The following is a 25,940-nucleotide window of genomic DNA, read 5'->3' as shown; positions in this document are numbered from 1 at the left end:
AAAAGCATGCACATTGGCAAAGCTCAAATTTTTCACTGCTGCAGTAGAACGAAAATATAACAACGGCGGCAGATCGCCCATCACAGCGAAAAAACATATAGCGCTGCAGACGTTACTATACCGAGATGACAGTACCTAAACCATCTTCCAAAGTCATTCGTTACATATAAATATGGGCCCCACCGCGGTGCCTCTGAGGCTAGGGTGCTCGACTGCTTAACCCAAGGGCGCCGGACCAAAGCCCGGCCTCGGCGGCCGTTTTTCAATGGAGGCGAAAAGCAAGGCTCCCGTATCGGGCGCGAGCGCCACCACTGGAGCGAACGGCGCTAGTGTCGTCTTAGGGGAGCAAGTGGGATAACGCGACTCCTCATAGTGCTGCTGGAGTATACGCTCAATCTGCTTAAAATTCAGCCTCCATTTCGTCAAAGGTTGCGACTAATTTCATTTTGTTTGCTTGCTCCACCAGCCAACTTTCACAAAATGGAGTCCTGTCATATCGCACATCACTAGCTGCTCCGAGTACAAGAGCCTAGGTAATGAGTGCACTTGCGTGCTGTAAAGGTGGGCAGAACTTACATAAGATACATCAAGCCAGATTTTTTTTTTATAAGTGGTGAAGACAAATGCAGAGAAAGCAGGCTAACGCAGAGCAAAATATGAGTGAGACAGCGTGTCACATGAACCTCTGGCATATTTCAAAATATACTCGAGGCCAAGGCGTCAAGCTCGCGCACTCATATGTCACATCTAGCACGTGTCACCTTTCTCCAAGTTTGCTTCTTGTGCCATCTCTCTTGAGCGCAAGCTCCCTTGGTGTTCCATCATCTGTGACTGCGCTGCAAAGCTGGCCTGTCAATAACCGGAGACGTCGCGCAGATTCCCCGGGTCGAAATACAGCCGCCTCTGCGTTCTCCGCTCAGGACTGAGCGCAAGACTATACGATATCTTAGCAGTTTCTTTTTTCTTCTACCTTGAGTTCGAAAACACATTCCCCATCTCTCGTCTTGCAGACCTTTTCATCTGTTCGCATTCTTGACCCCCCACGCTTGGCGAACGTCGAGGAAAGAAGAAAGTGAAACACACACACACACACACACATGGACAGCCCTCGCACGACATATTGGTAGTCCGCTGTCGAGAGAGCAGCTAGCAAGAGAGGTCAAGCGAACTGCCGGAAAATCACACTGACCGTCCGTGAAACACGTGCGGCAATAAGCTTTTCCGTTTGGGTCGGCGTTCGCTCACTCCTCGCCTGCCCTGCAGCAGAGAAGTGGTATAGCTGTGAAAAAAACAACAGTACAAAGGCAAAAGGGAATCGTAACATTCGAATGGACACATTTTCAGCCCGCTACGTATTTCATGTGTATAATTTTTTTTCCGCTTCTATCAATCAGCCGATGCGTGCTTCTTCTTTTTTTCCTTTAATCGCTATTTCCTTTTCCTCCATTCCTGTGAGCGCGAAGATTTTGATTTTCTTTTCTTTTAGTCACCATTTAGAAGCTAGCAGTTGGTCAAAGTTTTATTTTACACAACGATAGCAAAAATTTCGTCAGCTTTTAAAAATGTCTATTTTTTCTTAACGGATAATTGCTGGTACTTAGGTAGGAGCTAGTTATTTTAACAGCATATGCTTGTTTAGCTCTAGCAGTAATAAGTTTATATGACTGCTTTTCGTTCTTCATATAATGTTATGACGCATAATTATATATTAATAGCAATATATTCATCATATGTATGCATAATAAGATACTTTCATGATTATAAGCCATGTGGTTGTGTTAACTCCTTGAATTAAGGCGCGAAAAGAACGTCAACGGCTGTAATGCAATCTCAAGTGAGCTCTCGATGAATTATGTTACAAATTTTTGAGGTCCAAGTGAGCCGTGCGAACAAATGCACTCAATTTTTATTCTCCGTACGAACCGATTCATTAGCTCAGAAATGTTCCCATGGCACTAATGCATGTGACTGTTGCAAAAAAAAAAAAAAAAGGAATTTAATGTTTGCTCTACCTCGATTCATACTCTCCTCGGATACGAAAAATGGCACTTTAGTCACGGCATACAAGAGATTAACAATAAAACCTAGCCTCTGATGGGTACGTAGGACTGTCTTCATGCCTTCATGGTCTACAGTTTATTTATTTCCTGTATTTAATTTTATTGCCGTGTTCCACTTATAAAAGCTCCATATTCATTGAGAGTAACGCGTTTGTGGGTAGAACATTGTAATTTAGGACCAACAGGTAACACTTCTTTTGTCAGCCGCGTATACCATCAGCTATCTGAAGTTTATTATGCGAACAACGAGCGCCTTTGGATATTTACCCCGCATGTGATAATATGTACGAGCCAAAAATATATCCGGCGACGACGAGCCATGAAGAAAGAGCAGTGTCTAAGTTGTTTTTGTCAGTGTTGTCTGTATAGAGAAGAACAATGCATTCTGTTGTATCCTACCAGCAACTTGTCAATGGCAGCAGTAGCAATATTTAAGTTAACCGCCGGCCTTCACAGGGCACTAAATTTGACCTTTAGCCAGCTAGAGGTCATTCATGGCTAGAAGTCACACCACAGCTAAGTCCTTCAGTGACCCCTTGCGCCACAAGGTCCTGACCATCAACCTTTGACCTATGGGTGACATTTCACCTTCCAAACCTAGAGCTGAGGACAGTGTAGAAGGGGGTGGAGTACGGGATTAATCACTTAGGTGACGTTACGTCGCACAGCTACAAAGCGTTCTACCAGGCAATATTATGACGTGATGTTCTCGAAGTATACCATGTTTAATTATACTATAACCCCGCTAATGTTTTCAGCAGCACAGCTCCGAATCGCTATCAATGATGGTGTGAACCGTGAGCTGCATCAGCTTTGTTCACCGCTCTGCACTACGTTACGCTGTTTTACAGGCATTACCCTTTCTTCTGGTCGAAGGTTAGTAGCCAAAGTTGCGCCATTTCAGGCCGTGTACAGTGAAGATGGAACGGCGCTCAATGGAAGAGGACTTAGTGTGGGTGCCTGGTCCTGCACTTCTTTTGCTTGCGGAGGTCCCGTCGCTCCTTTCATGCAATCCGTGTCCTGTTACTTCAATTTTCCCAGAAAGATGAAAGACCTCGAACCAAAAAAAGAAAATTGCGCATTGCCTAATACTTCGCTACAACTTAACAAGATGCAGCATAGAGGCGCTTGAGAAGAACATATATCTGTTTCAGCTGTTTGTAATCATGTCCCGCTCTTAGTCCTTGCACTATTGTTAATACATAACAAAGGTTGAGAATAACAAAGTTTTCTTTAAATTTTAGAAAATAAATAGGAACAAAATGTTAAGAAAACCTGATATTATACCCTAACACACAAAGAAACACAGTGGATACGGAATATTCAGCCATGCTTAGCACTCAGTAATAAATAGGAGGCCCATCTAAACATAAAGTGTTATCGGTACAATCCTCGCAATGCAATTACTATTCTTCACATAAAAGAAAATTTCGTTGGTTAGTTTTGCTAACTTTTTTGATGCTCGGGAAAGCAAAACTTCACCTCATATTTAGAGTGAAAAACCTGATACAGTTAAGAATTATTTCCAGTTAGGCTCTAATAATGCAGTATTATAAAATAATTTCCGGCAGTGGAAATAATTTGCTATTTGCCCACAGTTCCCTATGAACGTGGAGAGTCTCTACTTCTCTATTGTCACTTCGATGTTAAGTGCATTTATTGGAGGCCGTCAAAAGGAACTGTATAATAAATGAAATATTTTTTGTTAATAATGTTATTAAAGCTTGCTGAGATTGCTTTGCCTCCACATTGTATGAAAATCGAGAATGGCTATGAAACAAGCTGACGTAGATGCTCGCTTAGTGAAGGAATGTTTATTTGCAAGTATGCATTACCTGAAAGCACGCTATAATAACCAAAGTGAGAAGGCTGAGTAGATGCCAGTTTTATTGATTTGGCTAACCTAAAGCTTTCTTGAAACTCAGTGCAGCCTTACGTTTCGCTGGAGCTTTCAGTGGTATTACACTTTAACTGGTGTTCTCGCCACACGAAATTTCTCCATGGGAATAGAAAATAAAGAAAGAAAACCTTTGTTCACCAACACGCGGAGCGCCTGGGTTCGGACCTCACTGGCAGCAAACTGAAATATTGAGATACTTCTGGTTTCTAAAGTAACGCTATATGTGGAACCAATTCTCACTAATTTTTTATTTATTTGCCCCCCCCCCCCCTTCCCCCTTATGGGATAGCTTTTTTTGGACATGAGGTATTTGAAATCCCAGTGCAAAGTCATGTGGCTGTTATCCTGTCCACCAATAGGGAACCTCTCGGGCAACTCGGAGGCAGACACGGCTTTCGTTTTGGAAGGTGACGCATCAGACCGTAGGCGGACACACCAAAGTGGAAGCACAGCAATTAAGGTGACATCCGATATGTGAGCGAGTGAGAAGCGTATGAAAAAAAATTTGAGAGCACTGTGGAATCTACACTGCAGAAATGCGAAAGCTGGAGTTTTGGTGCTGCATACAGTGCATTACGTTTGCTCTCATCATTATTATCAACTAAATGCACCGTCATTATCAATGCTACTGTCATACAGCTGTATAACGTCACAACACCTGGGGCGCTCCTGGCGGAGAGAGCGGCAGTTAGGCCGCCGTTCATGCGCACTGCCGTCTCTCACGAACGGCGCGAGTTGGTCGCCCAGCTTTGAAGCGTGACGTCATAACACCTGTGGCGCTCCTGGCGGAGAGAGCGGGAGTTAGGCCGCCGTTCATGCGCACCGCCGTCTCTTACGGACGGCGCGAGTTGGTCGCCCACATTTGAGGCGTGACGTCACACAGAGGTGATGCAAAAGGTCGTTTCATGTGCACCGCCGCCGCACCGCAAAGGCTTGAAAGTGAAAGTAGTATTGCTTTCGCAATAAAAAAAATAAGCGTATACGTTGCACCAAGACAAAGAGCTTCAGACGGCGTCGCAGCTGGGACATCAACCCTCGGCAACGACCTTGGAAGTCGATGCACCCTGAATAGATGGTAGGCTGAGGCAAAAACGCACGCAGACGATAGCGTTCGAACAGAGTTAGAAGCGCTAGGGACTCAACGGAAACGTCAATAAGATGAACCAAAGAGAGGCATTGGCAGGACGGGTGCTCCCAAAAAAATTCTACGTTTCATTGTCCGAGTGCAGCTCGAAATTCCGAGCGTGCGCTATCCTTCGTGCTCAACAAACGATGAAGAAGAGCTATCTTTCAGAAAGAACTTAATGAAAAAAAAAAAAACATGACCACGCATAAAGCAATGTTTCCGCCTTCCCATTGCTGAGTTGTCTAAAGTGTCTGTGCTAAGGTTTTGCTTTCGGCGGGAACAAGCACCTCTCAAGAACAGTTGCAAGCAGTTTTAGGAAGGAATTAATTTATCGGTATGTGATCGCAAAGACTTTATAAAAACCAAGTGTCTAGTGACATTCGATACCTTTCCAAAGGTACACTGTGATTGCTGCGTTCACATGAAAGAAAACAAGTTGCTAACTTTTGTCTATTTTACGTCAGATAATGACGTTAAGTTAAACTAGCTCCTAAAATATTTTGCGACTATTTTGCGATGAAATTTAAATTGACACAAATGTAGAGAAGATATGTCAGACCAAAAGAAAATTTCTGTGCAGTATACATATATCGTTTTAGTGCTCTAATACTTAATAAATTAAGTTAGAGTAATGACCGAGTTACTGTATCTTGCTTTTAATTCGGGTATCGAGCTATTTGTAAACAGTACGAACCAAACAAGGACACCGTCAAGTAACACAAAAGGAATACACAAAATGAAACCATTAGGGAAAGCGTTAACCCATTAGGAGATGAAATCTTTATTAGATAAAAGAGTTACACCCTATTCATCTAACCTCTTTTACATAATCTTAAACATTGCGATTGTATTTTATGCAAAGAGAACAAAACCGCCATCAGTAATTGCTTTCTTTTTATTTATGCAGTGCGCAGTGCCTACGCGTAGTTTCCGCACGTTTTTTGTAATTGTTTTCAAACCTATGGTTTCGCACTTTGCTTGCAAAAGCAGCTTATTGGCAGCATAAATCGCAACATATTCAGTGTTATCCACATGAATACAAAATAAACACAGACATTTATCCTCCTGTTTACTTCGCGGAGCTAAAAATCCCGTTTGTGCGTTGTCATAGTAATGTTTATTTTGTTTGTATTAGTATTTGTATTAGTCAATCTTGATGAATGTGCGGCTGACGTTACATCGGGGGTTAAATTCAAGTGATTAATGTTTTGATGCATAAGATTGGCAAAAGCAAAAAACAAAAATACGCCCTTCCAACTCCACTTAGTAGTGAACAGAGGCATAATAAATTTTTTCGTTATATCTGAGTCTTATTTCGGACCACCTTTCATATACAAGCCAAAAGGGGCATTTCCCTCGCCATATTTTGTCCCCTGTCAAGCGTGACAGGCATAACATAGGTCTTTCGCTAATGAAGTCCCTTGGAGCAACGCGATTATTATGAGGTTTCGTTCTCAGTCAGCACGCCTCTTAAGCTAACGAGGTGCTCAGTCAAAAAGTGAATTTCAATTGTTCGTATCTTTGGTTGTTATTATCAGTTATTAGTATTGCGCTACTCAAATACAAGACAAGGCGCATTTTCCACCATTGAAGCATTAGTGCTGGTACACTACAACTTGGGAGGAGGCTTAACTCCGTCTTTAAGAGTACGACACGTCAGCGATATTGACTGCGGTAAGTGGCTCCTCCTAGCTAGCTTACGTTCGCGTATCGTACATTTACTTTACTACTCTTTCTTAAGCCTGCTGTTGTTTGGCTGCCGCTGATTACTTTGACGCGAGAACACAGGTGAACACGCGAACTTCTGATGTTTCGTGAGTCACCCGCTTGTGCCTGCATGCTGCGCTGCCTGTGGAACAGCGCATGCTCCATCATTTGTCTTCCCAATCCCGTAGCGGGCAAAACTGCAGCCCTTGGAGGCAGGGAGTGTACACTCTTACGTGCACTCCGAGCAGAGCATTCGTATTCCTGACGGCTCATAAGAGAGGCGACCATACCGCGTTAGTTGCCGACGTTAAAGAATGCTGCGTGCCTGCCAAAATTACGCGCTGCGATATCGTGGCGCCATTGGTCGGAGTGACATGTCGCCGCTCATTCGTGCGCGAAAAAATAAAACGTAATAAGTGATGCTACGTGCCTTGTCCAGCATGCTACAACGTGCTAAGCGGAGATAAACCCCTTTAATTTGTATATGTATACACTCGATTATGTAAGATGCTGTGCTTCACTAATTGTAACTAATCAAATTGTTAGCTATACATATCATCCGCAAGGCCATCCGACGCTGAATAAAGCAACACTTCACACAAACAGTACGAACGTGTTTCAGTTACCTAAGATTCCAGGGTTTGAGCTGGGATCCAAGAGTCCTGGCAGGTTCGTTTTCTATCCTACCTTCTCTTCTCAAAGGAGCTATTTAGGTTAAGCTCCAGGCCACTCGCCCATGCGGTCATGTCGTGGTCACGTGTTCTCGTAATTTCATGCAACCCGCCTGCTCTTAATTGCCCGGCGGTGTCACCTGCCAACTGCCGGTCGTGTCACAACAGCGACGCCAACACCAACGCCGGACTTTCTGTCCAGTTAAAGTTTTTGACCTTTTGTATGATGCAAGAACATCGTGGTAACTATTACTGTGTGCTCTATGGGATCGTGGCGCGGCGCCTCATCCTCTCCTGCCGAGCTGGGCAACGGCGACGAAACCTAAAGCGCCACACCGTGGTACAGCCGGCGCTCGCTTCTGCTCCTCCCGCACAGTATTAGTGCTAGGTTCACGCTCTTTCGGCTCTAAGTTGAATTGTTCAGCCTGTTTTTGCGTAGATGCGCTTAGCCGTTTCGTATACTCCTAAATCTCCATTTAATCGTCACTCTCGGTGAGGCAAAGGGAGGGAGTGTGCACAAGGAAGCTCGGGCGCACCACAGAATGACGTATCCCTTTTCCCTCTCTTGCCTCCTACTCCTCCACTCCTACCCCTCACGTCACGACACATGACACAGGAAATAGAACAGAGAAAAACAGCACCATCTTTCTCTTACCATGCACAAATGCAAATCATAAATACTTTATGTATTTTTCATTAAGTGTGAAATCTATGCAATGCGTCGGGTGCTCACAATTGCACCCTTTGTTATTTTTGTTTTGCCACACTCAGAGCCGCACAGCCAGCTCCCTCCTCGGATGGCCGAATATCGCAGCGTTGTCCGCGTGGAGCAAGGGGAGCGTGCCGTCTTGCCTTGTCTGGCGCAGGGGCACCCGCCACCCAGGCATCACTGGTTTCGCGTGGCGACGACTGGCTCTGCCCACGACAGGTCGTTGGAACGAGGTCCGCCAAGCAGTTTCCAGGGTGCCGTGTCCGTAAAGGCCTCCGACAGGATGTCTCTCCTTCCTGAGGGCGCGCTGGTAGTGCTCGCGACTCGCGTCCAAGATAGTGGAAGGTACTTTTGCGTGGCGAACAACTCTGCCGGTGAAGACAGGGCTTACACGGAACTGCTCGTGACAGGTAAGCAAGGCGACGTGCTTTGTATAACACTTTTGAATGAGCCGTACATTTGTTTCAAGTTGGCTAAAGTAGAAATTATTAGCCAAGTTTCTTTGCCATGCGTTTGCAAAATTCGACACTACTTCTGACTTCGTCGTGCCCTCTTACTAGTTTGGTGAATAATTTTGTGAGTCGGAAAAGCATTACAAGCGTTAAATACATTTGGTCATTGCAACGAGATTGTATATGAAAGTAATTGATCCCATTCAGTTCCTCGTTTGTTAGCCGCTTATAATTTGTACGTTTTTTTCTTTATATATCACCTAATGTATTTGGGTCTTTAACATAAATTTGAGAATAAGCTTTTAGATATGTCAATGTGGTGACTTACATGAAGACCTCTTTCACACAGTGGTATTCGAAGGTAAACTACAAGTAGTTAAATTGAGTAAAACTGCAAATTAGAAGATAAAATAAAAACTTTTGCAGGATAATGTTGTGCCTTATATTTGGCACGCATAGGATAATTTTCCGGTCCCCTTTAAAAACCAAAAAGCGAAAATGCCTTGCTTTGCAATTTACGTTAACATAACACCATATATACTTCTATACAAATTCATGTCTTCATAATTTTTCCACACTTCTGAGAAGTACTTGAGTTTTTGCGAATTACATGTATACAATTTTGTCGAACTCGTATTTCTTTTACGGGTGAGATAAAAAAAAATATTTCATCACCTAATTCATACGAATAGTCAGGTGTCATAAAAATTGACGTGCACCTATCTGTGACCTGAGGCAACAAACATGTACTGTCGAGGTACTTGTGACTGCTATGTGGAACACTTTGTTTGAAAACGCCCTCATAGTATGCTGATTGATCAGCACTACTTGTGAAAAAGAACTGCACCTGAATTGGTTTCTCGAGAAAGAATATATCTCAATAGTAAAATACGGAGTAAAGATTTCAAAAATTACAAGCAACAAGTCTAAAAGCAGATAGTACACTTACTTGGTCAATGCTCGTTTAGAGTCCACTTTACAGTATCGAAAAAGTTTTTTTTTTTTATTGAGAAACAAAGAAGTCTTACTACGATTCCGGTGAACGAATGTGGTTTTTGATGCCACGTAGATGTTATCACATTCGAAAGCATTATGAGGTGGTACAGCTCTTGACGACTGACCTGTTTTCCAAGGTTTATGCCGAATGATGTCCCCTGCTTTCCTTCTTTCTTGCTCTATTGCAGTTCCTCTGTCTGCACGTATGGAACCGGCTGTACAAGTAGTAGATGTTGGCAAAGGCACGAACATTAGCTGTCGTATCTCTGGACATCCGGTGCACGGCGTGCTATGGACGCACAACGGCCGCGGCATCTCACTCTCTTCGACGTTCGGCGGTGTTAGGGAAAGCGGTGGAAAAGTATCCGCTTCTGGTGCTTCGTCGAGGATCGTCCTCCTCTCTCGTGACGTGCTTCACATCTCTGCTGTGGAACGCCACGATCGCGGAATGTACCAATGCCTGGTGTACAATGAAAGAGACTCGGCTCAGGGATCAGCGCAGCTTCTCATAGGAGGTAAGGTGCACATTACTCAGTCCCTTGTTAAGAGCTGTGAAAACAAAGTATCCTTTCTCCAAGTTTTTTATGCCGTCGTAAAGAATTCAAGTTACCTAATTAACAGGTAACTTTTGGTCCAAAACAGATGCGAGCTTGTGAACAAATGGACGACCATCTTATTCTCGTCCAGGAATCATCCCATTTCTAATTTGAGAGCACTGTTTATCACTGCGTGTGGGAGCCTCCATTAGTGCGGTTTACTCTCAGTACGCAGCGTCAAAAGGCTACCGACTTTCACCCGTTATCCGCAATACATCGCTGGAGGTAATTTCGGGGAGCTCTTGTGACATTCTTCTGATGGGCTCGCTAGTACATCAAAATAGCACTAGTTCCGCGCTTAGAATTCCGCTAGTGGCCATCATTTCCGAAAAGCTTTTTTCTTTGATGATTTGCACTTAAATCTGGTATTTTCAATAGAAGTACCTGTGTCAAGCCGGAATATTGCAATATAGTGAAGTTTGGTGATGGAAAAATTAGTCATCCTTGGCGCTTTGCTCTGGAAAGTAGGAACTTTTAATCTAAACCTTATTTCATTCAACGCCATTACTTTTCCCTCGTTTTCACGTACCCGGTATCGTCGAGTATCCATCGGTTTTGAAAGGGGACAAGCTTTCTCCCGACTTTGTGCTCGGCTATTTGGGGTGAAGTGCGTGGGAACGGGGTCAAGGAGTGAAAACGTTGCGCCAATGGGCCGGTGGTTCGTTCCACCATCGGACAACCGTAAGTTCGCGTCATACGACTGAAGCCAATTATTTGGCACTTTTGTGTTCTATGACCCCTTTCCCAAGCATTTCACCCCACAAGAGCTGAGCACCAGGCTGGGGGAAAGCTTGTACCTATTGAAAAAGGGTGGGTACCCTGCGGCACCCGGGATCGAAGCTGATACCTGCCGAATGCGAGGCGTATGCTCTAGCACAAGACCACTGCTAAATTCAAATCTGAATCTTATTTAATTCAACGCCATTATTTTTACTTCCACGTTAATTGTTGCGTTTTGTTCAACACGTTAAGCATTTGCAGGCTAGTTACCGATTTTGATTTATTCTTATGCGCATTGTCATTACTTTAATGATTTACAGACTATACCTGACAATGGGAGTTCACTTATAGTTTTTGTAAATTTACCATCCCCAACCAGAGTTGCCAGGCAGATATTCATCATAAGTGTGCAGGCTGAACAAAGCCTCATCATTTCTTTTTTAGAATTCTTCTAGGCTTCTGAATGTAACGAAATATAACGGATTTGTATGGCCAGCGCAATGGGCCTTTTTTTCAAAAAGGCACTATGCAGCAACGTGTATTGCTTGGCAGGGTACTGCACCACTTGCGCCACCCTTTAACCTCTAAATGGTATAGGGAGAGTCGAACGCATATAGTTACTATTAGTACATCTTGGTCTTTGTAGGTGACTTACGAACTTTGTTATACTGCAGGAAAGCTAACCTATGGTTCTGGTTACTCTCAGCAAAGGCGGTGGCTTACAAGTTGTTTGAAAACGGCACTGTGTGTTCAGGTGTAGTACTGTTGTTGAAACATTTATTGACAGCATTGCTAGGCGCGTGCTGCTGTTAGAAAAATGCTAGAAGAGTGTCACTGGCAAATATGAGTGTAGTTATTCACGACTTAATGTAATCGCCTTCAAAATAAAGCGATAGCTGACGAAGCTCGGTTTAGCATCGACGTTTTAGTTGCAGTAGACATACCGGCAGGCAATAACGACTTGACTGCCTGAGGGAGGTTGTCGTAGAAGGACACGGGTTGAAATGTTGTGGCTCGAAATATTACTGTTGCGCGCCAGAGCAGGGGCCCTGAGCTCTGTAGTCCGAATTAAGCGATGTCACGCATGACAGCTCAGTGCTTCTCTCTGCTATAGTCAGGTGCAAATAGAGAGAAGAAAAAAGAAGCTGCAGATGTGCCTTAAAGGACCCTCGCACAGACTCCTGCAGCCAGTAGCAGTGCGGGGCATCCTTAGACATTGACATAGGGTGTGGCAGGTAAAAGAGAATTTACTACGGCATAATCAGATTAACCACGGCGTCATGAGGATCGGTCGATGATGTTCGCTGAGGGCTCTTCTTGTAGGGGTGTCTGCTGCTTTTTTTTTTTCTAGAAGTGCATACCACTATAATAGCTAACATTGTTGCAACGACCTTATGAAACTGAAGTATATACCTTCCTTATAAGAATCATGCATTTTTGCCAGAACTATAATGAAACTCTGGCCACTTCTCAGATCACAAGGCTTCCTTCATGAGCATCAAGGACTGAGAAACAAAGATTCCGTGAGCAGAGTATATGTTTAAATAATTCCTTTATAAACCCGCTTATGGCAATTTCTTTGATGTCATGAGTGCATCATGCAGCTCGGCCTCAAGCCCTATATTTGTTAGTATGTTGCGAATCGAAAATACCTGAATATCAATTGAGAATTCTCGACTTACACAATGGTATCGTTCTTGTGATTTGTTCTCCTTAGGTAGCTTAGATAAGGAGCGCTGTCGCTGACATATGCACTCGCATATGCACCTCGCTTGGCCGAGGTTCATTTTTAGTCCATGCTAAAAGCCATTATTAAGCATTTAAACTGTTACACTTAAGGTGTAACATATCAGGTACTATCACGACCAAGATTTTACGCGACTCGTGCTCCATCTCTTGAGAGCTTGATAAATGTGTGGGTGCTGGACTGTGTTAGTCTAAATAATTTATTCCTCGCACTCGCATTCTGTAAACGTTCAATTTAGACTTTTCATGCGTTCACTTATATGGCATTTTTGAAGCGGGCATCGTTGACATTGAAATGAAATCCAGACCGATGTAAGTCGGCGGATGAAGAGGGCTTTCATATGGGGTACTTTGGTTTTAATTTCACTACAAACCGCAGAACCGACAATTTCTCTTACTGTATTCTGACAGATGTTGTTGGCGTGGTAAATAAACTCAGAAATGCTGCAGTACCCTCGAAGAACAATTTGTTTTCTTTTTCTTTTTCCAGGTCTGTCATATTTGTTGCATATCTTTACCATATATAGGCTGTCAGAGTTTTCTTTCACCGAATTTAGCATTTTGATCTTCGTAAGCTGCTTTTAATGCCTTTGTGGTTTTGAGACCTATTTGCTGACAAACCTTCCTGTATTCCTCAAGCGAACTGAGGCTCCCTCCCACCCTTTCTCCTTCCAAATTTTTTTTTCTTGTAAACAAACCTTTTTTCCTGCCTGTTCTCTACTCTCTATTCTCAAGTTATGTGTTCCAGTGAGGAATACTGTTTTGGGTATTTCTTCCTCCCCCTTGTACCTATTTATTACAGTGCTTCTTTCCATTGCCTTTAATTGGGTCGGGGCAGGTTCCAACAAACTCCCGCAGTCGCTAGTGTCATTTTGTTGCGTTACATTGAAGTACCACACTTGCGTTAAGAGTCTATTCATCTCACAAAATATTAACAGCTCGCAATGTCAGGCTGCTCCTTGCAAGTCACCTGCCTATCCAAACGCTCTCCCCTGGTCGTTCGTCAACCAAGGCACGTCTCCATAAACCAGCAGGCAAAAGACGAAGCACAAGGTATCTGGCTGTTCAGCCAATGGCAGAACCCCTTATATAGTAGTCATCTGCTAAGTCTTTGGTTTAGTCTCCTCGTGTTGATGTATCCGCTCAGCCGGTCTGTCGGTTGTTAGAGCAACCCTCTATCGACTCAAACGATTAAGAAGTGACCCTCGGTGCTAGGAATGGATGACTGCGTGTGGAAAAATTATTGATTTGCTGTGTGTGGAAATAAACGAAAAAATAGGCTGAAATGTGTTCCTATCGACGGAGACAAAGTCTCAATTTCCTATTAGGCTACATTTTTCTTCGTACACCTCTTTGGTACTTCGGTGAAGGAGGTACTTCGTGTACCTTATTTACCTTCATCACTTTGGTATTTCCCCAACCTCCAATTATTGGCAATGATAAATGCTCCTATTTATTCCAGCCGCCAATGTAGTTAGACCCAAATTAACGTGCCAAAATATAAACATCGCCAGGATTTTGAAAACGCACAATGCGTGCGTGATCACTAAGGCCGTGTTCTCGTGCATATCCAGGTAACTAGAAGAAAATGGTCTCAGTGCTTTTTATGAGAGCTTAAAAATTATAGTAATATTACTAAGAGCGGAAATTTAGGTGGGAAAAATAAAAGATTAGACTAAAAAAACGCATCCATTTTGTCACGTAATCAGTGAGGTGCGTATCTGTCGGAGTTGTCCTGGGTGTTTCTTGTTTGCCGCTAATTTTCTTTTATTTCTCTAATAATTATTCCATTCATCCCTTATGTTTCAGTCATTCGAATTTCTGTTATCGAGCTGTTCAGTATCTTTCCTTTCGATTAGTGAATAAAGTAGACAAAAGTCGAGGAATGGTGTCGAAATTGGTTAATGACCCTAAATGTTAACAAAACGGCCCTAATTACCTTCTACAGACGCCAACACTATTCTTCGTACAACTACGTACTAAACGGAACTACTATCTCCTCAGTATCTTTTTTGAAATATTTAGGTGTCACAATTTCCAGTGATCTTACATGGCATTCTCACGTTACATCCGTTACTAACGATGCTAACCGCACACTTTGCTTTCTTCGGCGTAACCTAGCTCAGGCACCTTCTTCTGTTAAACATCTAGCTTATGTAACTCTTGCAAGGCCCAAATTAGAGTACGCATGCGCATTGTGGGACCCGCATCTTCAAAACTTGATATCTACCATTCAATTAACACAAAACCGTGCCGCTAGATTTATCTTCTCTGACTATTCTCGTAATACTAGCGCCACTAATCTAAAAGCTAATTCCGGTCTCCCAAGCTTGCCAGCACGCCGTAAAATATCTAGACTCTGTTTATTTCATAAATTTTATCATGCCTTATCATCTAGCACAGCAGTCATCATGCCGATTCATCGAACATCCAGTCGCATCAGCCACACCTTGGCTGTTTATCCGCCACATGCCCGAACGACAACGCACCTCAACTCATTTTTTGTAAGGACAGCCATCGACTGGAACAATCCTCCCGCTGAAATCGTCGCTCACTCTAACCCGAGCCATTTCAGAACCGCCATTGAAACATTTTTTAGTTAATCTCGACAATACTGTCAAGCCTACCCCTCATGTAAAACCCCGTACTCCTGGGGTATTTGAGGTATTGGAAATATAAATAAATAAATAAATAAATAAATAAATAAATAAATAAATAAATAAATAAATAAATAAATAAATAAATAAATAAATAAATAAATAAATAAATAAATAAATAAATAAATAAATAAATAAATAAATAAATAAATAAATAAATAAATAAATAAATAAATAAGCTAGGTTATATAGACATGCGAAAGCTGCGCAGTTCATGAAGCATCTCGCCTCTTTTTGTCCCTTTTTTCTACCTCCGCAGAAGATGCCCCTGTGCTGCAGCACGTGTTTGCGGAGCGTCAGGTGCGGCCAGGTAACACAGCATCACTAAGGTGCTCGGCTTCGGGGAACCCCCTTCCTCAGATCACGTGGTCCCTGGACGGTGCGCCCGTGCCGGAACACTACCACGTCCGTATCGGAGACTACGTCAGCGGGGAACGGTATGTTCTTTCAGTCTTTATGATGCATCGTGCTGCTTGGCTTTGTTGCACTTACCTATTTATGCCCCTTCAAAATTATCTGGGCACTTTAGAATTAAATGAACGATTAGAGGGCACTACATTTCAAACTCTGAGAAAAAAACTCTAGTGCGTATAGGCATAGAAGTACACTTACAAGCAATTTACTTAAATGTGAGTAAAACGCAGTATTCTAACAGCTGCGAAAAAAAAAGTGTAGCGCCCGCTGCCGTCACAAGCGAAATACGTTTTACTGTACAAACGCTTGTCCGAAGTAAAGATCAGACAAAAATGTGTATTACTGAAGACCGTATATCGCCGACTAACACTTCTCAAAAAAGGTGCTTGCGAATTCAAATAATAACTGGCAGTGTTGAGGGAACCATTGCTGACGTCACGCGAGATACCCCTAATGAACTGAGCTGAACGTACTGAAACGCGACTTATGAATTTCGAGCTAGCCGCTTTCTGTAACGCATGGCACAAAAGAGCGATTGCATCCACACCATAACCTGTGACAATTCAGGCTATCGGCGAGAAACAAAGAAACACGTCTTCAAAAAAATAAAATTTGCCCTCTTTTCTTTCTCGCATGGTGGACAAAGCAGCTTGGTACACAGCTATGTGAACCTTACTGGAGTACGAGTGGAAGATGGAGGCCTGTACACGTGCGTTGCCCGCAACGGCGTTGGCCGCGTCTCGCACTCAGCACGGCTGAACGTCCTCGGGAGGCCCCTGGTACGGCCGATGGACAACGTGACAGCCTTGGCGGGACGACCAATGCGACTCCATTGTTCCGTGGCCGGGTACCCCATACAGAGCATAGTATGGCAAAAAGGCAAGCCCGTTTTACATAACTCCATGAGATGTTAGTACTTTATAGCCAGCTTTCATACAAGTGGAATAGCCGGATTACAACCTCCTGCTCAGATATTTTTTTTTTCTATGTGGAGAGTTGTGTTGTAAAGTCACTAATAATTATTTTGAACTGTTTTTTTATAAATATGATACCTTTGTAAGACATGAATAAGCACCTCGGAGCCTTATAGAGCATTAGCTCCTCAGCTTGAAGCAGGTATGATGAAAAATGTAAGTAATAAAATCATTTTAAAATTTAGGCATTTTTGGCTAAAATTTTATTACGGTGCGAAAATACTTTTGCACTTGGTTTTAAATTTTTATCACCAAGATTTGACACTCTGCTGAAGTGAAATACGCATTTCTCACGAATTCAATATCTGCTTTTATTTATTGGTTGTGCGACTGCAGTATACCTTGCCGTTGCCTCGGCAATGCGTTTTCATGTAGCTGCTCCACAAGTAGGAGGAGATTTTACTTGGAATATTTTACGAGATGACTCTAGAACTGGCGCGTATCCACAAACAAGAAAAATTTTTTTCAGATATTTTTCTCATGTTAGTAGCCTCCGACAGCTACGCAGGGACATAGTTTCACAATATAGGCGCGTTTTCCTCAGGTTTTGCTTGGCGTAGCGTCCTCGGGTTTGGTGCTTTCGCACCAGCGGTTTACGCCGTTACACTCTGTTAACTTCATAAAGTATAAAATGAACTTTCCGTGTAAAATTACCACTGAACTAACGAAAATCGCTGATATACCAGAAAAAGCATTAATTTCAACTAACCTTTAAGGTCAACTTATGATGCTCGCCTAGACATTGCTTGAACGCGGGCGTATGTCTGGGTCCAGTCCGATGCTGTATACACGATGAGCTGTAGGACGTGTCAGGCGTAAAATATGCTGATATACATCGATTGCATCATGAACTGTTCGGATTGCGGTCTCTATTACTGTGGATCAGCCTAACGTCTACGGCCTTTATCTCAGTGTAGTGATCCGAACTCTGGGAAGAGGTTAGCGCTTGTTTCTTGCATTGCCGGCCGTGTGTCATATGTCGCATTCGACCTCAGCTGGTATTCAGCTCGTTATAAAAATATGTGATTCACTTGAAGCCTTTGGTTTCGCATTCAGCCTGTTCGGTACTGCTCAGCGCTTGAATGTAAAGCCCTTTTTTATTTTGAGAGGAAGGCAGAAGGCTGGTGTGGATTGGGTGGGATGGAGAGGGGGGGGGGGGAGGGAGGGGGAGAGGAATGGCACTAGAGCGTTGGCCACATCCGAGTCAGTGTGTTGTGCATTTAGCTATGGCTGGACCTGATATAGATGGATTTGGTCGGCACCCCTACACCGCCATAATAAGATCACTTCGGGTATCATATATGTAGCACATAGGAGCTGTATGTCAGTATTGATGTGCAGCGCGGTATTCTAAGCAACACCGAGAATTGGTAGAATTAGTCCACACTTACATCTAAGAAACAGCGCTAAAGAAGAGCGTTACAAATGACGCGGACAAGAATTGTCCGTGTCGTGAGAGTGCGTGTTCGTCGCTTTTTTTCCTGCATTTTTTCATCATGACTGGTAATCTAACCTGTGTGTTGAAGACACGGCGTGACCATTCTAAGCTTTCGAATGCAGCACAATGCCATAATAACTGTGTAACATTCGCTCGATAGTGAAGCCTGCAGTAGGCACATGTTACCTGGTCATGTCGGCCCACCATTTCGCCAGAGTATACGAGCGTACGCTGAGCCGGAATGAAGTTTCCAATAAGACCTTTTGAAAAACTCATAAGGCGGGACTTACAACATAACAGCGTCAGCGGGTTAAGTCGTTTTGGTGCGGTTACGACTTGATGCAAAGGGAGAAGTCCAGACGCAGTCCATTCTAGCTACTGACTAGGACGTGTATACTTTAGGAGGCTGTGCGGGTCTGTCCTAAGCAATTAACGTAGAAATAAAATGATTGCCTCACCTGCAGAAGCAGCAGCGGCTTGTGCCGCAGTATCCAAGCGTACGTATATGCTCCGGCGTACAAATTATTTCGATCTGATTACCTGCCTGTGCATGTCAAGGACATTGCGTTGGATGGTCATGGCCGTGCCATTCTCCGCCACAATGGGAATAATTTCGGAGTAGGTCGCGCGTGAATCGGTGAACACTTTGAGTGCTTTGCACCAGCATGTCGGAGGGCTCCTGTGGCTTCCCAGACTGCGAGAAGTTCAGCTTGCGTTGTGGTACTGAAACATATATTTGTATTAACTTGAAAGCGCTTAAGGCCCAGTTGTCCAGAGTATACAGCGTTGTTGGCGTCGCGTTGCTGGTTTTATGATCGAAAAATTACAAACATGGCTCTGGCAGTTGGTAGCTGGAAGGTGACTCAGACGCACACGGACTCTTTGGCAGGTTCTGCGACGCCACGAGACCATACAATATTGATGACCTTCTACTTTGGGCTTCTACTTTCAGATGGTTGCTCGAGGCGGAAACCGAGCCTTAAAAAAGTTTTGTACGATACTCATAGTATACGCAGGTACGTCTTTACGGCGCTTTTTAAAGCGTAGCTTTATACATATCTACGTCGGGTAGTATCTCACATAAGTGGGTAGCTTATACCACTATGTATACAAGAAAATAGAGACAAAAGTTAGGGGTCACAGTTTAAAGGAGTACCAGAGCTTAAATACGTAAACAATTATCCGCAATGGGGCGCAGTAGATAGGAGCCTTTAACGATGTCGCGTCATCGCGTCGCGTGTTTGTCAAGACAGCTTTTGTCGACCATTGTTTGTCAGGACGTCAAGTCTGTCGGTGGCACAAGTCTTTTTATAAGATCGGAAAAAAAAAAAAAAAACGCCAACGCAAAAGTCTACGCTGGGCAGTCATCAGCGGCCATCACAGAAGACGATCTGACGCGTGTGAGAGATTCTATGTACTCGGACCATCGTTTAAGCGTTCGTTTAGTGACACTCGTAGTGGCGTTCGTTTAGTCATTAAACATTCGTAAAAGTTTTTTTCGCGAGATTTCGAGGAATAATTTTTATAGACTAAAACTATACCCGAAGACTGTACCTAAAGTGTTATCGAGCGGCTAAAAGTCGCTCCTAATCAGAATGTGCCAGGAACTTAGAAAATTGTGCTAAAGTGACCCCCGAATTTCACACAATGTCATCAGATGTGATAAGTCGGGGCGGTCTAAATACAACCCTGAAGCAAACAAAAGACAATGTACCTAGTGGCACACTTCGGCGTCCCCTCGTCCCAAGATGGTGGTAATGAGTCAGACGACCTCCGGCGCAGCATGGCTATACACACACAAAAAAAAAAAAAACAATACACACACAAGAGAATTAAACCAAGACGTTAACACAGATGCTGCTGAGTCGTATAGCCAACTAGCCCGCTCGCAAGTACTACTGAGTGGTAATGAACCTATGGAAGGTGAACCCCGCGCTCACTGCGCTCTTTGAAACCGTGGCGTCTGTGCAACATGGTTTTGTGCCGCGTGGTACAACTGCTGCCAGCATTATGCTTTACATGGAAGGGCTTAAAAGGCTCAAATGAAGGGCCCATCACATCAAAATCAATATTTCGGGGTATCGGAAACTTTGCGAAGACAACGTGCCAGGCCAGGTTGCTGCCTTCGTGGCCCACTCCTAGATTCATTCAAAGGTGCCAAAGGTTTCTCAGCCGCCCTACAGTCCTCCCGTGGCTCCCGAACAATTTTTTTTTATCAGGACTTGAAAACCGTCGCCGGGCGCCTCCACATCGGAAGTTATTTGTTAGGTCACGCCCGTGTTGTTCTATTTTTGTTTTACGTGACAAGAGTACAGGACGAGCACAGCTTGCGTATATACGTCGCTTCTATCTGTGCGCGACACGCTTGCAGCAGCGTGGCTCGTGCGCGCTGCCTTCCATTTCTTCCTCTGCGCACTCATGTGTGGTCAGCGTCTTCGCTGGGAGGAGAGGAGGGGGTATTCTTCCGCGTTCGCGTGACTGAGCTCGAGCTTACACCCCGGTGCTTGGCCATCAGTGGACACCCGCCCGTAGTGCCAAGCCCAGCCGTGCTGAGACAATCGCGGGCGGGCGCCATTCTCTTCCGCGCGATACATTATTATTATATTTATTTTTATGATGCCCAAACCCCTCTTTTGTCACTGTCGCTTCCCTTTTTTGTTTACTCTGTCCCCATGGGGCCCTTTATTTCCGCCACCTCGACTCAGGTGCATCTGGACTAGATGGCAGATATGCTGCGACAGAAAAAAAAATAAAGAAACTTATGGGGGACGTATATCTTTAGGAATACGATGCCATAGCGTTAAAAGCTGCGTCAGCTGCTGCCTTTCCGTTTCGCCGTTCGCGCACATGTAGTCTCTGCTCGTATAGCTACTAATCCATTAATTTCTGCCGTTAATATTTCACACATTTTGAACAAGAGGATAGCGTTAATGACCATTATCTGCAAAAACTATCCGGCATTTTCGGCGTTATGAGCGAGAATCACAGACCTGGCTCTTGCAGGTGGGGACTAGCAGGTAACAAGGTTGAGAAACGATTCATTGATGGGTTTCGTGACGTCCGAAGACCACCTGAGATTAGAAGAATGGGAGGAACTACCTGTTCACTGGTTGCTCCTTTGAGAGGAATCAGGACTGGATGGCACTCAAGCTTTCCGTGTTCACGGATATCAATGGACTCTGCAGCTCATATACCACGCTGGCACGTTTCTACAGCTCGATTAAATTGGGGCTTTACACACGCTCATGTCACGTGATCACTTACGGCTGATAGCTGCATAGCTTGACTGCTTAGGAATGAATGCAATTAAGAGTGCATGAGGTGCTAGATGCAATAAATAAGGTAATGTCAATTACGCCAGCACGAACTATATGTGCTTGAACAAAGAACCGGAAGGGGAGCGGCAAGCAGGAGCCACAAACACTATCGCGTCACACCCTTAAATGCGGCACTTAAGTGCGCTTTCAGTTTTTTAGCACACAATTTTAAGCTATAACGTTATCTGTTAGCAGGCGTAGCCGTCCACCCGACATAGGCAGAGCAACTTTATCCAAATCCCATTAACGTGCCTCAGTGGCGCAAGATTGCAGTTTCTGACTCGCATGCGAATGTCCTAAAATGGTCACTTCTATATGCCACCCTCCCACCACAAATGAGTAATCCGAGTTAGCAGCTCCTCTCAACTTCGTGAAATCACGTTCTCTCGTTAAAATACACAAACCATCGAAGAATCCTTGCTCGGCTATGGCACCTGTAGGCTACTGAATGCCAGGGTCATTCAGTGGTTTTTTTGTGCTCACAATACCAGCAACGCTTTAAATGTCGGATTTTTTTCCAGAACGGGGCCTGTAACGTTATCGCGTTAATCTGTTTGCTCCTTTACAATTATTGTATTGTAAAACATATGTCCTTAAAAATGTTAATATTTGAGAACTTCCTTACAACGACACCGTTTGAGGGCAGTTGATGAGGTCAATCAGGCGTGCACAATGCGTCGAAATCAAATTCAGCAGCTGCTTCTCACTATTGTACATGCACTTAACGCCGCTTCTCACTGTGTAGCCAAAGTATTAAGGGCATCAAAGCTTGTTTTTTTTATTAAAGGCTCAAATAGAAATCGCATTTAAAGGAGCGTTCGCATATATTGCTTGTTTTCGCAGCTCCGTGAATACTTAAGTATGAAGTGATGATGTTGCTTAGGACTCAATCTAGTTCCGCGTGGACATACATACCCCTCTAATATAAAAAAAAAAATTCACAATTTTTTAATCAATTCATGATTACTAGTCGCAAACATACTTCGTTAGCTTTCTTACTAATTTTACTCTGAGAGCATGATGCGAAAAAGCAATCTTCAACTTTAGTAGAAAAGCTTTTCGAACATCTCTTCTTGTGCTACCTAAGTGCAGAGTAAAAAAAAAAAGGCATAAGTTCTCAATTTTGGCTGAGCACAGAACGACTACACTACCAGTTCTGAATAAAAGCCTACTTAGCGTCTGAACGAAACACCATATTTTTCTTTCCTTTTTCTCAGCTATTGGGAGAATATAGACTGTTGCTGCATATGCATTCCTAGTCTTACAATCAATGAATATTGTGCCCCGCCATCCTGCACTGAACGGCACCCAAGAATTTTCATGTTTAAATGTGACCTATTAGCTCGGATTGTGCTCGCAGGTTGTCGATCTTGTATTTTTGGAAAAAAAAACGGTGCTTGTAGCAAATCTAGCCACAACATCCGCGGCAATTCAGCAAGGCCTAACGTCAAGATATATCTGCTAAGGCAAGTATTCAGTCACAACTGATCCACAAACGCGCTTTGCCTATCACACATTCCATTTCTCATCCAATCTTGTGTTGAAAACCACTTTCTCAGTTCTCCAAAAGTGTAGCGCAACATTTTTGCCTCGTCTGAGTTTGAGCCAATGTCCTCGCCGGTTCCGGAAGGAGTCCTTTTAAGAGACCGAAAAAAGAACAATAATATTTTTTTTTCTTTTTTTTTCAGTTCAATACCCACTCGTGTCTTAGCCGTGGACCACGCCCGTCTCACTTATCTGACGACCGTGAAATAGCCTCTCAAAAAGGGTCAGCGGGGCGTGATTCAACAGATCTTGCCAGGAAATATCACACTAATCATTTTTCCATTAAAGTAGCTTCAAAGGCACCATCTGCCTCCCAAGATCGCCAGCTGTTAGATCGACCTGTCAGACACGTTCTTTCCCGGCGCCGTGTCTCTTTCACTCCACGGGCAGCACTTTCATTTTAAGTTCTTTTTAGTTTCTTCTTGTCCTTCGGGATCAAAGAAGCGAAAAGAACACAGCACCCGCTTTTGTTTCTGACTATGAACCGCTGTTACCCGTGCTTTCTCTTTTCGCTAGTGCCTTCGTAGTACAAACGGTGCTTCAGAAAGAAGCGCAAAAACACTCCCTCCTGTATAATCTACGCACTAGGTTTACTAGAAAGTTGTGAGTTGCGTTTTACAGGAAAAACGGCCAAATACATTTTATAGTCAGCGCCACGGAGTTTCGTTAAGGACAAGCTAGGGAATCGTAATGAAAAAAAAAAAAAAAAACGTGCAATAGCCGCATCATATTACGTTCTCTACGGTACAGTGAACCTATACGGCGTCCCTCCCGCACCTCATAGCGTCACATATCCTCAGTCGCTTTCTGGTGTTAGACCCCACAACTAAGCTTACACATTTACTAACATGTACTAAGGGTGTACATGTACACCCAAAACAGAATATATATATTATATATATAGAGAGAGAGAGGACGAGGAAGAAGCGAAAGGCTCGCGCTAGACCTCCAGGGCCATGAAGTGACAGCGTTTCTGGCTCCCGTCTTCACCTCCCCTTGCGGATCCTCGCTTGCGTCATGCACTGTACGGAAACGAACAATATGTACAGGTACGAAAACAGTTCTAATAAAGAAGTAATCAAGACCTGACCGAAAATCAAAATAAAAATAAAAGCTGTTTAACGTAGATACATGTTAACACCTGTGAAGGCATGGTTCACTTAGTGCATTTACGTTGGTCAAGTTATCGGTACCAAAATTTTTAGATGCACCTAGGCCAAATTTGGGCGCGGCCATTAGATGGGCGCGGCTTTTCATACTTAGATATTTATTTTGAATCCGTTTGGCCAAGATCGATTTTCGGGTAACCTGGGTTACGTTTTCTGGTGGCCAGGGCAACATTTGGGTATGTTCATCGACCTGGGGGAAGTCAATCAAACACTATTATTATTTTTGTTCAGTCCGATCACGTTCATTTTTTTCGTTATTGTGGACAAAGTTTAATGGAGGTCTGGGTGGACTCTGGGTGAGACCATCTTATTTCACGCTTAATCTGGTTCCCCATTATTGCCAAAAAAGTTCCAGGTGTACATGGAACTTCGACGTATATAAATGCAAGTTTAACATTTAACTATTCTGCTCTGCTATATACCACATGGAATGTGTTACGAATGCCGTCGTTCTACTCGCTCTTCGGTGGCTAGGCAACGGCTGTTGCGACCCAGTATTTATGGATACCACTGAGCGTGTACAACAAAGCAATAAAGATTTTCGCGTATTTATTTGGGGCTAAAAGAAAACATTATTTCACCTAGCGTATCTATACTGCTACGAATCAAGTGAACGGCGACAACGCGAACGAAGCTTGGACATGTCTAGTGTATGCTAGCTGGTCGAGTCAATGGCGACGGCCTGTTTTTGGATATCTTAGTGTGGCTTGTGCCTGTGGCTTGTCTGGTGTGTCGTTCGGTGTTTTCACGTATTGCGAATTGCGTCTGCCTCTTACCATTACCAAACTCATTCAAGCTGATATGCTTCGATTGCCTGTGCAAAAGAACAAAAACAAAAAACAAAGCCTCCAAAACCGTGTCAAATGTTACACAAGCTGTTCTGCGGTTCTTTCAGAACGTCATATTTTTTTTAACTGTTATTTTTTATTCCTTTTAGTTTCTTTAGTCGAAAAAACGTACAGAACCGTATAAAAAATGCGACAGCCTATACTTTAATGCTGCTGTAAATATCACAGTTTCTGTATACCTTACACTGGTACTCTTTCTGCAGTACTCTGTAGTATATAGTAGTACTTTTTTTGCTGTGACTAAAGACGAGTCCCATGTTACTACAGAAATTGCTCATGTCACAATAGGTTAGTCAACTGTCAAAAGCTGGACAGAAATTCTGCCGTGACAACAGAAAGTTTCAATTGTTTTCCATTGACGCGTCATTCACGTTGCTGAAACGGTTTACATAGAAGCACAAACTACGCGAAGAAAAAACATACTGCATTGAATTTTTTTTCTCTTCTTTAGACCTTTGGTCAACTACATCTTTATCCTCCGCCCTGAGCACATGCTTCGATTATCAAAGATATTAGCTAATTTAGGTTTCTTTTCTAGTTACACTAATGTCAAGCAGCCATTGTACTTCAAGTGTGCATTACATAAATATTTATTCTTTACCGGACTTTCTTGTTTAAGAAATAGACGGCACATTTCATCTCGCATCTTCGTTCACCGTGTATTTGTTTTCGTTATTGTTTTTGTACATACGCTTGGGTGTATTTCATTGAGAACGCGTACACTTCTACCGTTCGTTTACTTACCCATGCCGGCCGGCTTCTCCCAAGCCAACTCCGCCTTTCGCGCAATGGCTGCCAGCTAAGCGTCGTGATTTCGCAAGCACCTTCACTGCAGCCCTTCTCCAGCGTTCGCTTGGCCGTCACTAATGAGGCGATTGCTTCAGTTTCCCGCAGC

General features: G+C 43.5%; 1 protein-coding gene across 1 annotated transcript in view; it reads left to right on the top strand.

Moving 5' to 3' along the window:
* The window catches only part of LOC146191286 (cell adhesion molecule Dscam1-like), a 123,083-nt gene that overhangs the window by 57,054 nt on the left and 40,089 nt on the right, over positions 1–25,940 (top strand). The window contains exons 6-9 of the mRNA XM_084600303.1: positions 8,236–8,583; positions 9,810–10,136; positions 15,600–15,777; positions 16,404–16,633. Coding sequence (XP_084456429.1) covers positions 8,236–8,583; positions 9,810–10,136; positions 15,600–15,777; positions 16,404–16,633 — 1,083 coding nt within the window. The remainder of the gene's footprint in view (positions 1–8,235; positions 8,584–9,809; positions 10,137–15,599; positions 15,778–16,403; positions 16,634–25,940) is intronic.

The sequence above is a fragment of the Amblyomma maculatum genome, chromosome 4 (assembly GCF_055883805.1).
Source record: "Amblyomma maculatum isolate TAMU_Amacu chromosome 4, ASM5588380v1, whole genome shotgun sequence".
Taxonomy (NCBI): domain Eukaryota; kingdom Metazoa; phylum Arthropoda; class Arachnida; order Ixodida; family Ixodidae; genus Amblyomma; species Amblyomma maculatum.
The sequence above is the reverse complement of the archived record's forward strand: the minus strand, read 5'-3'. Positions and strand labels throughout refer to the sequence as shown.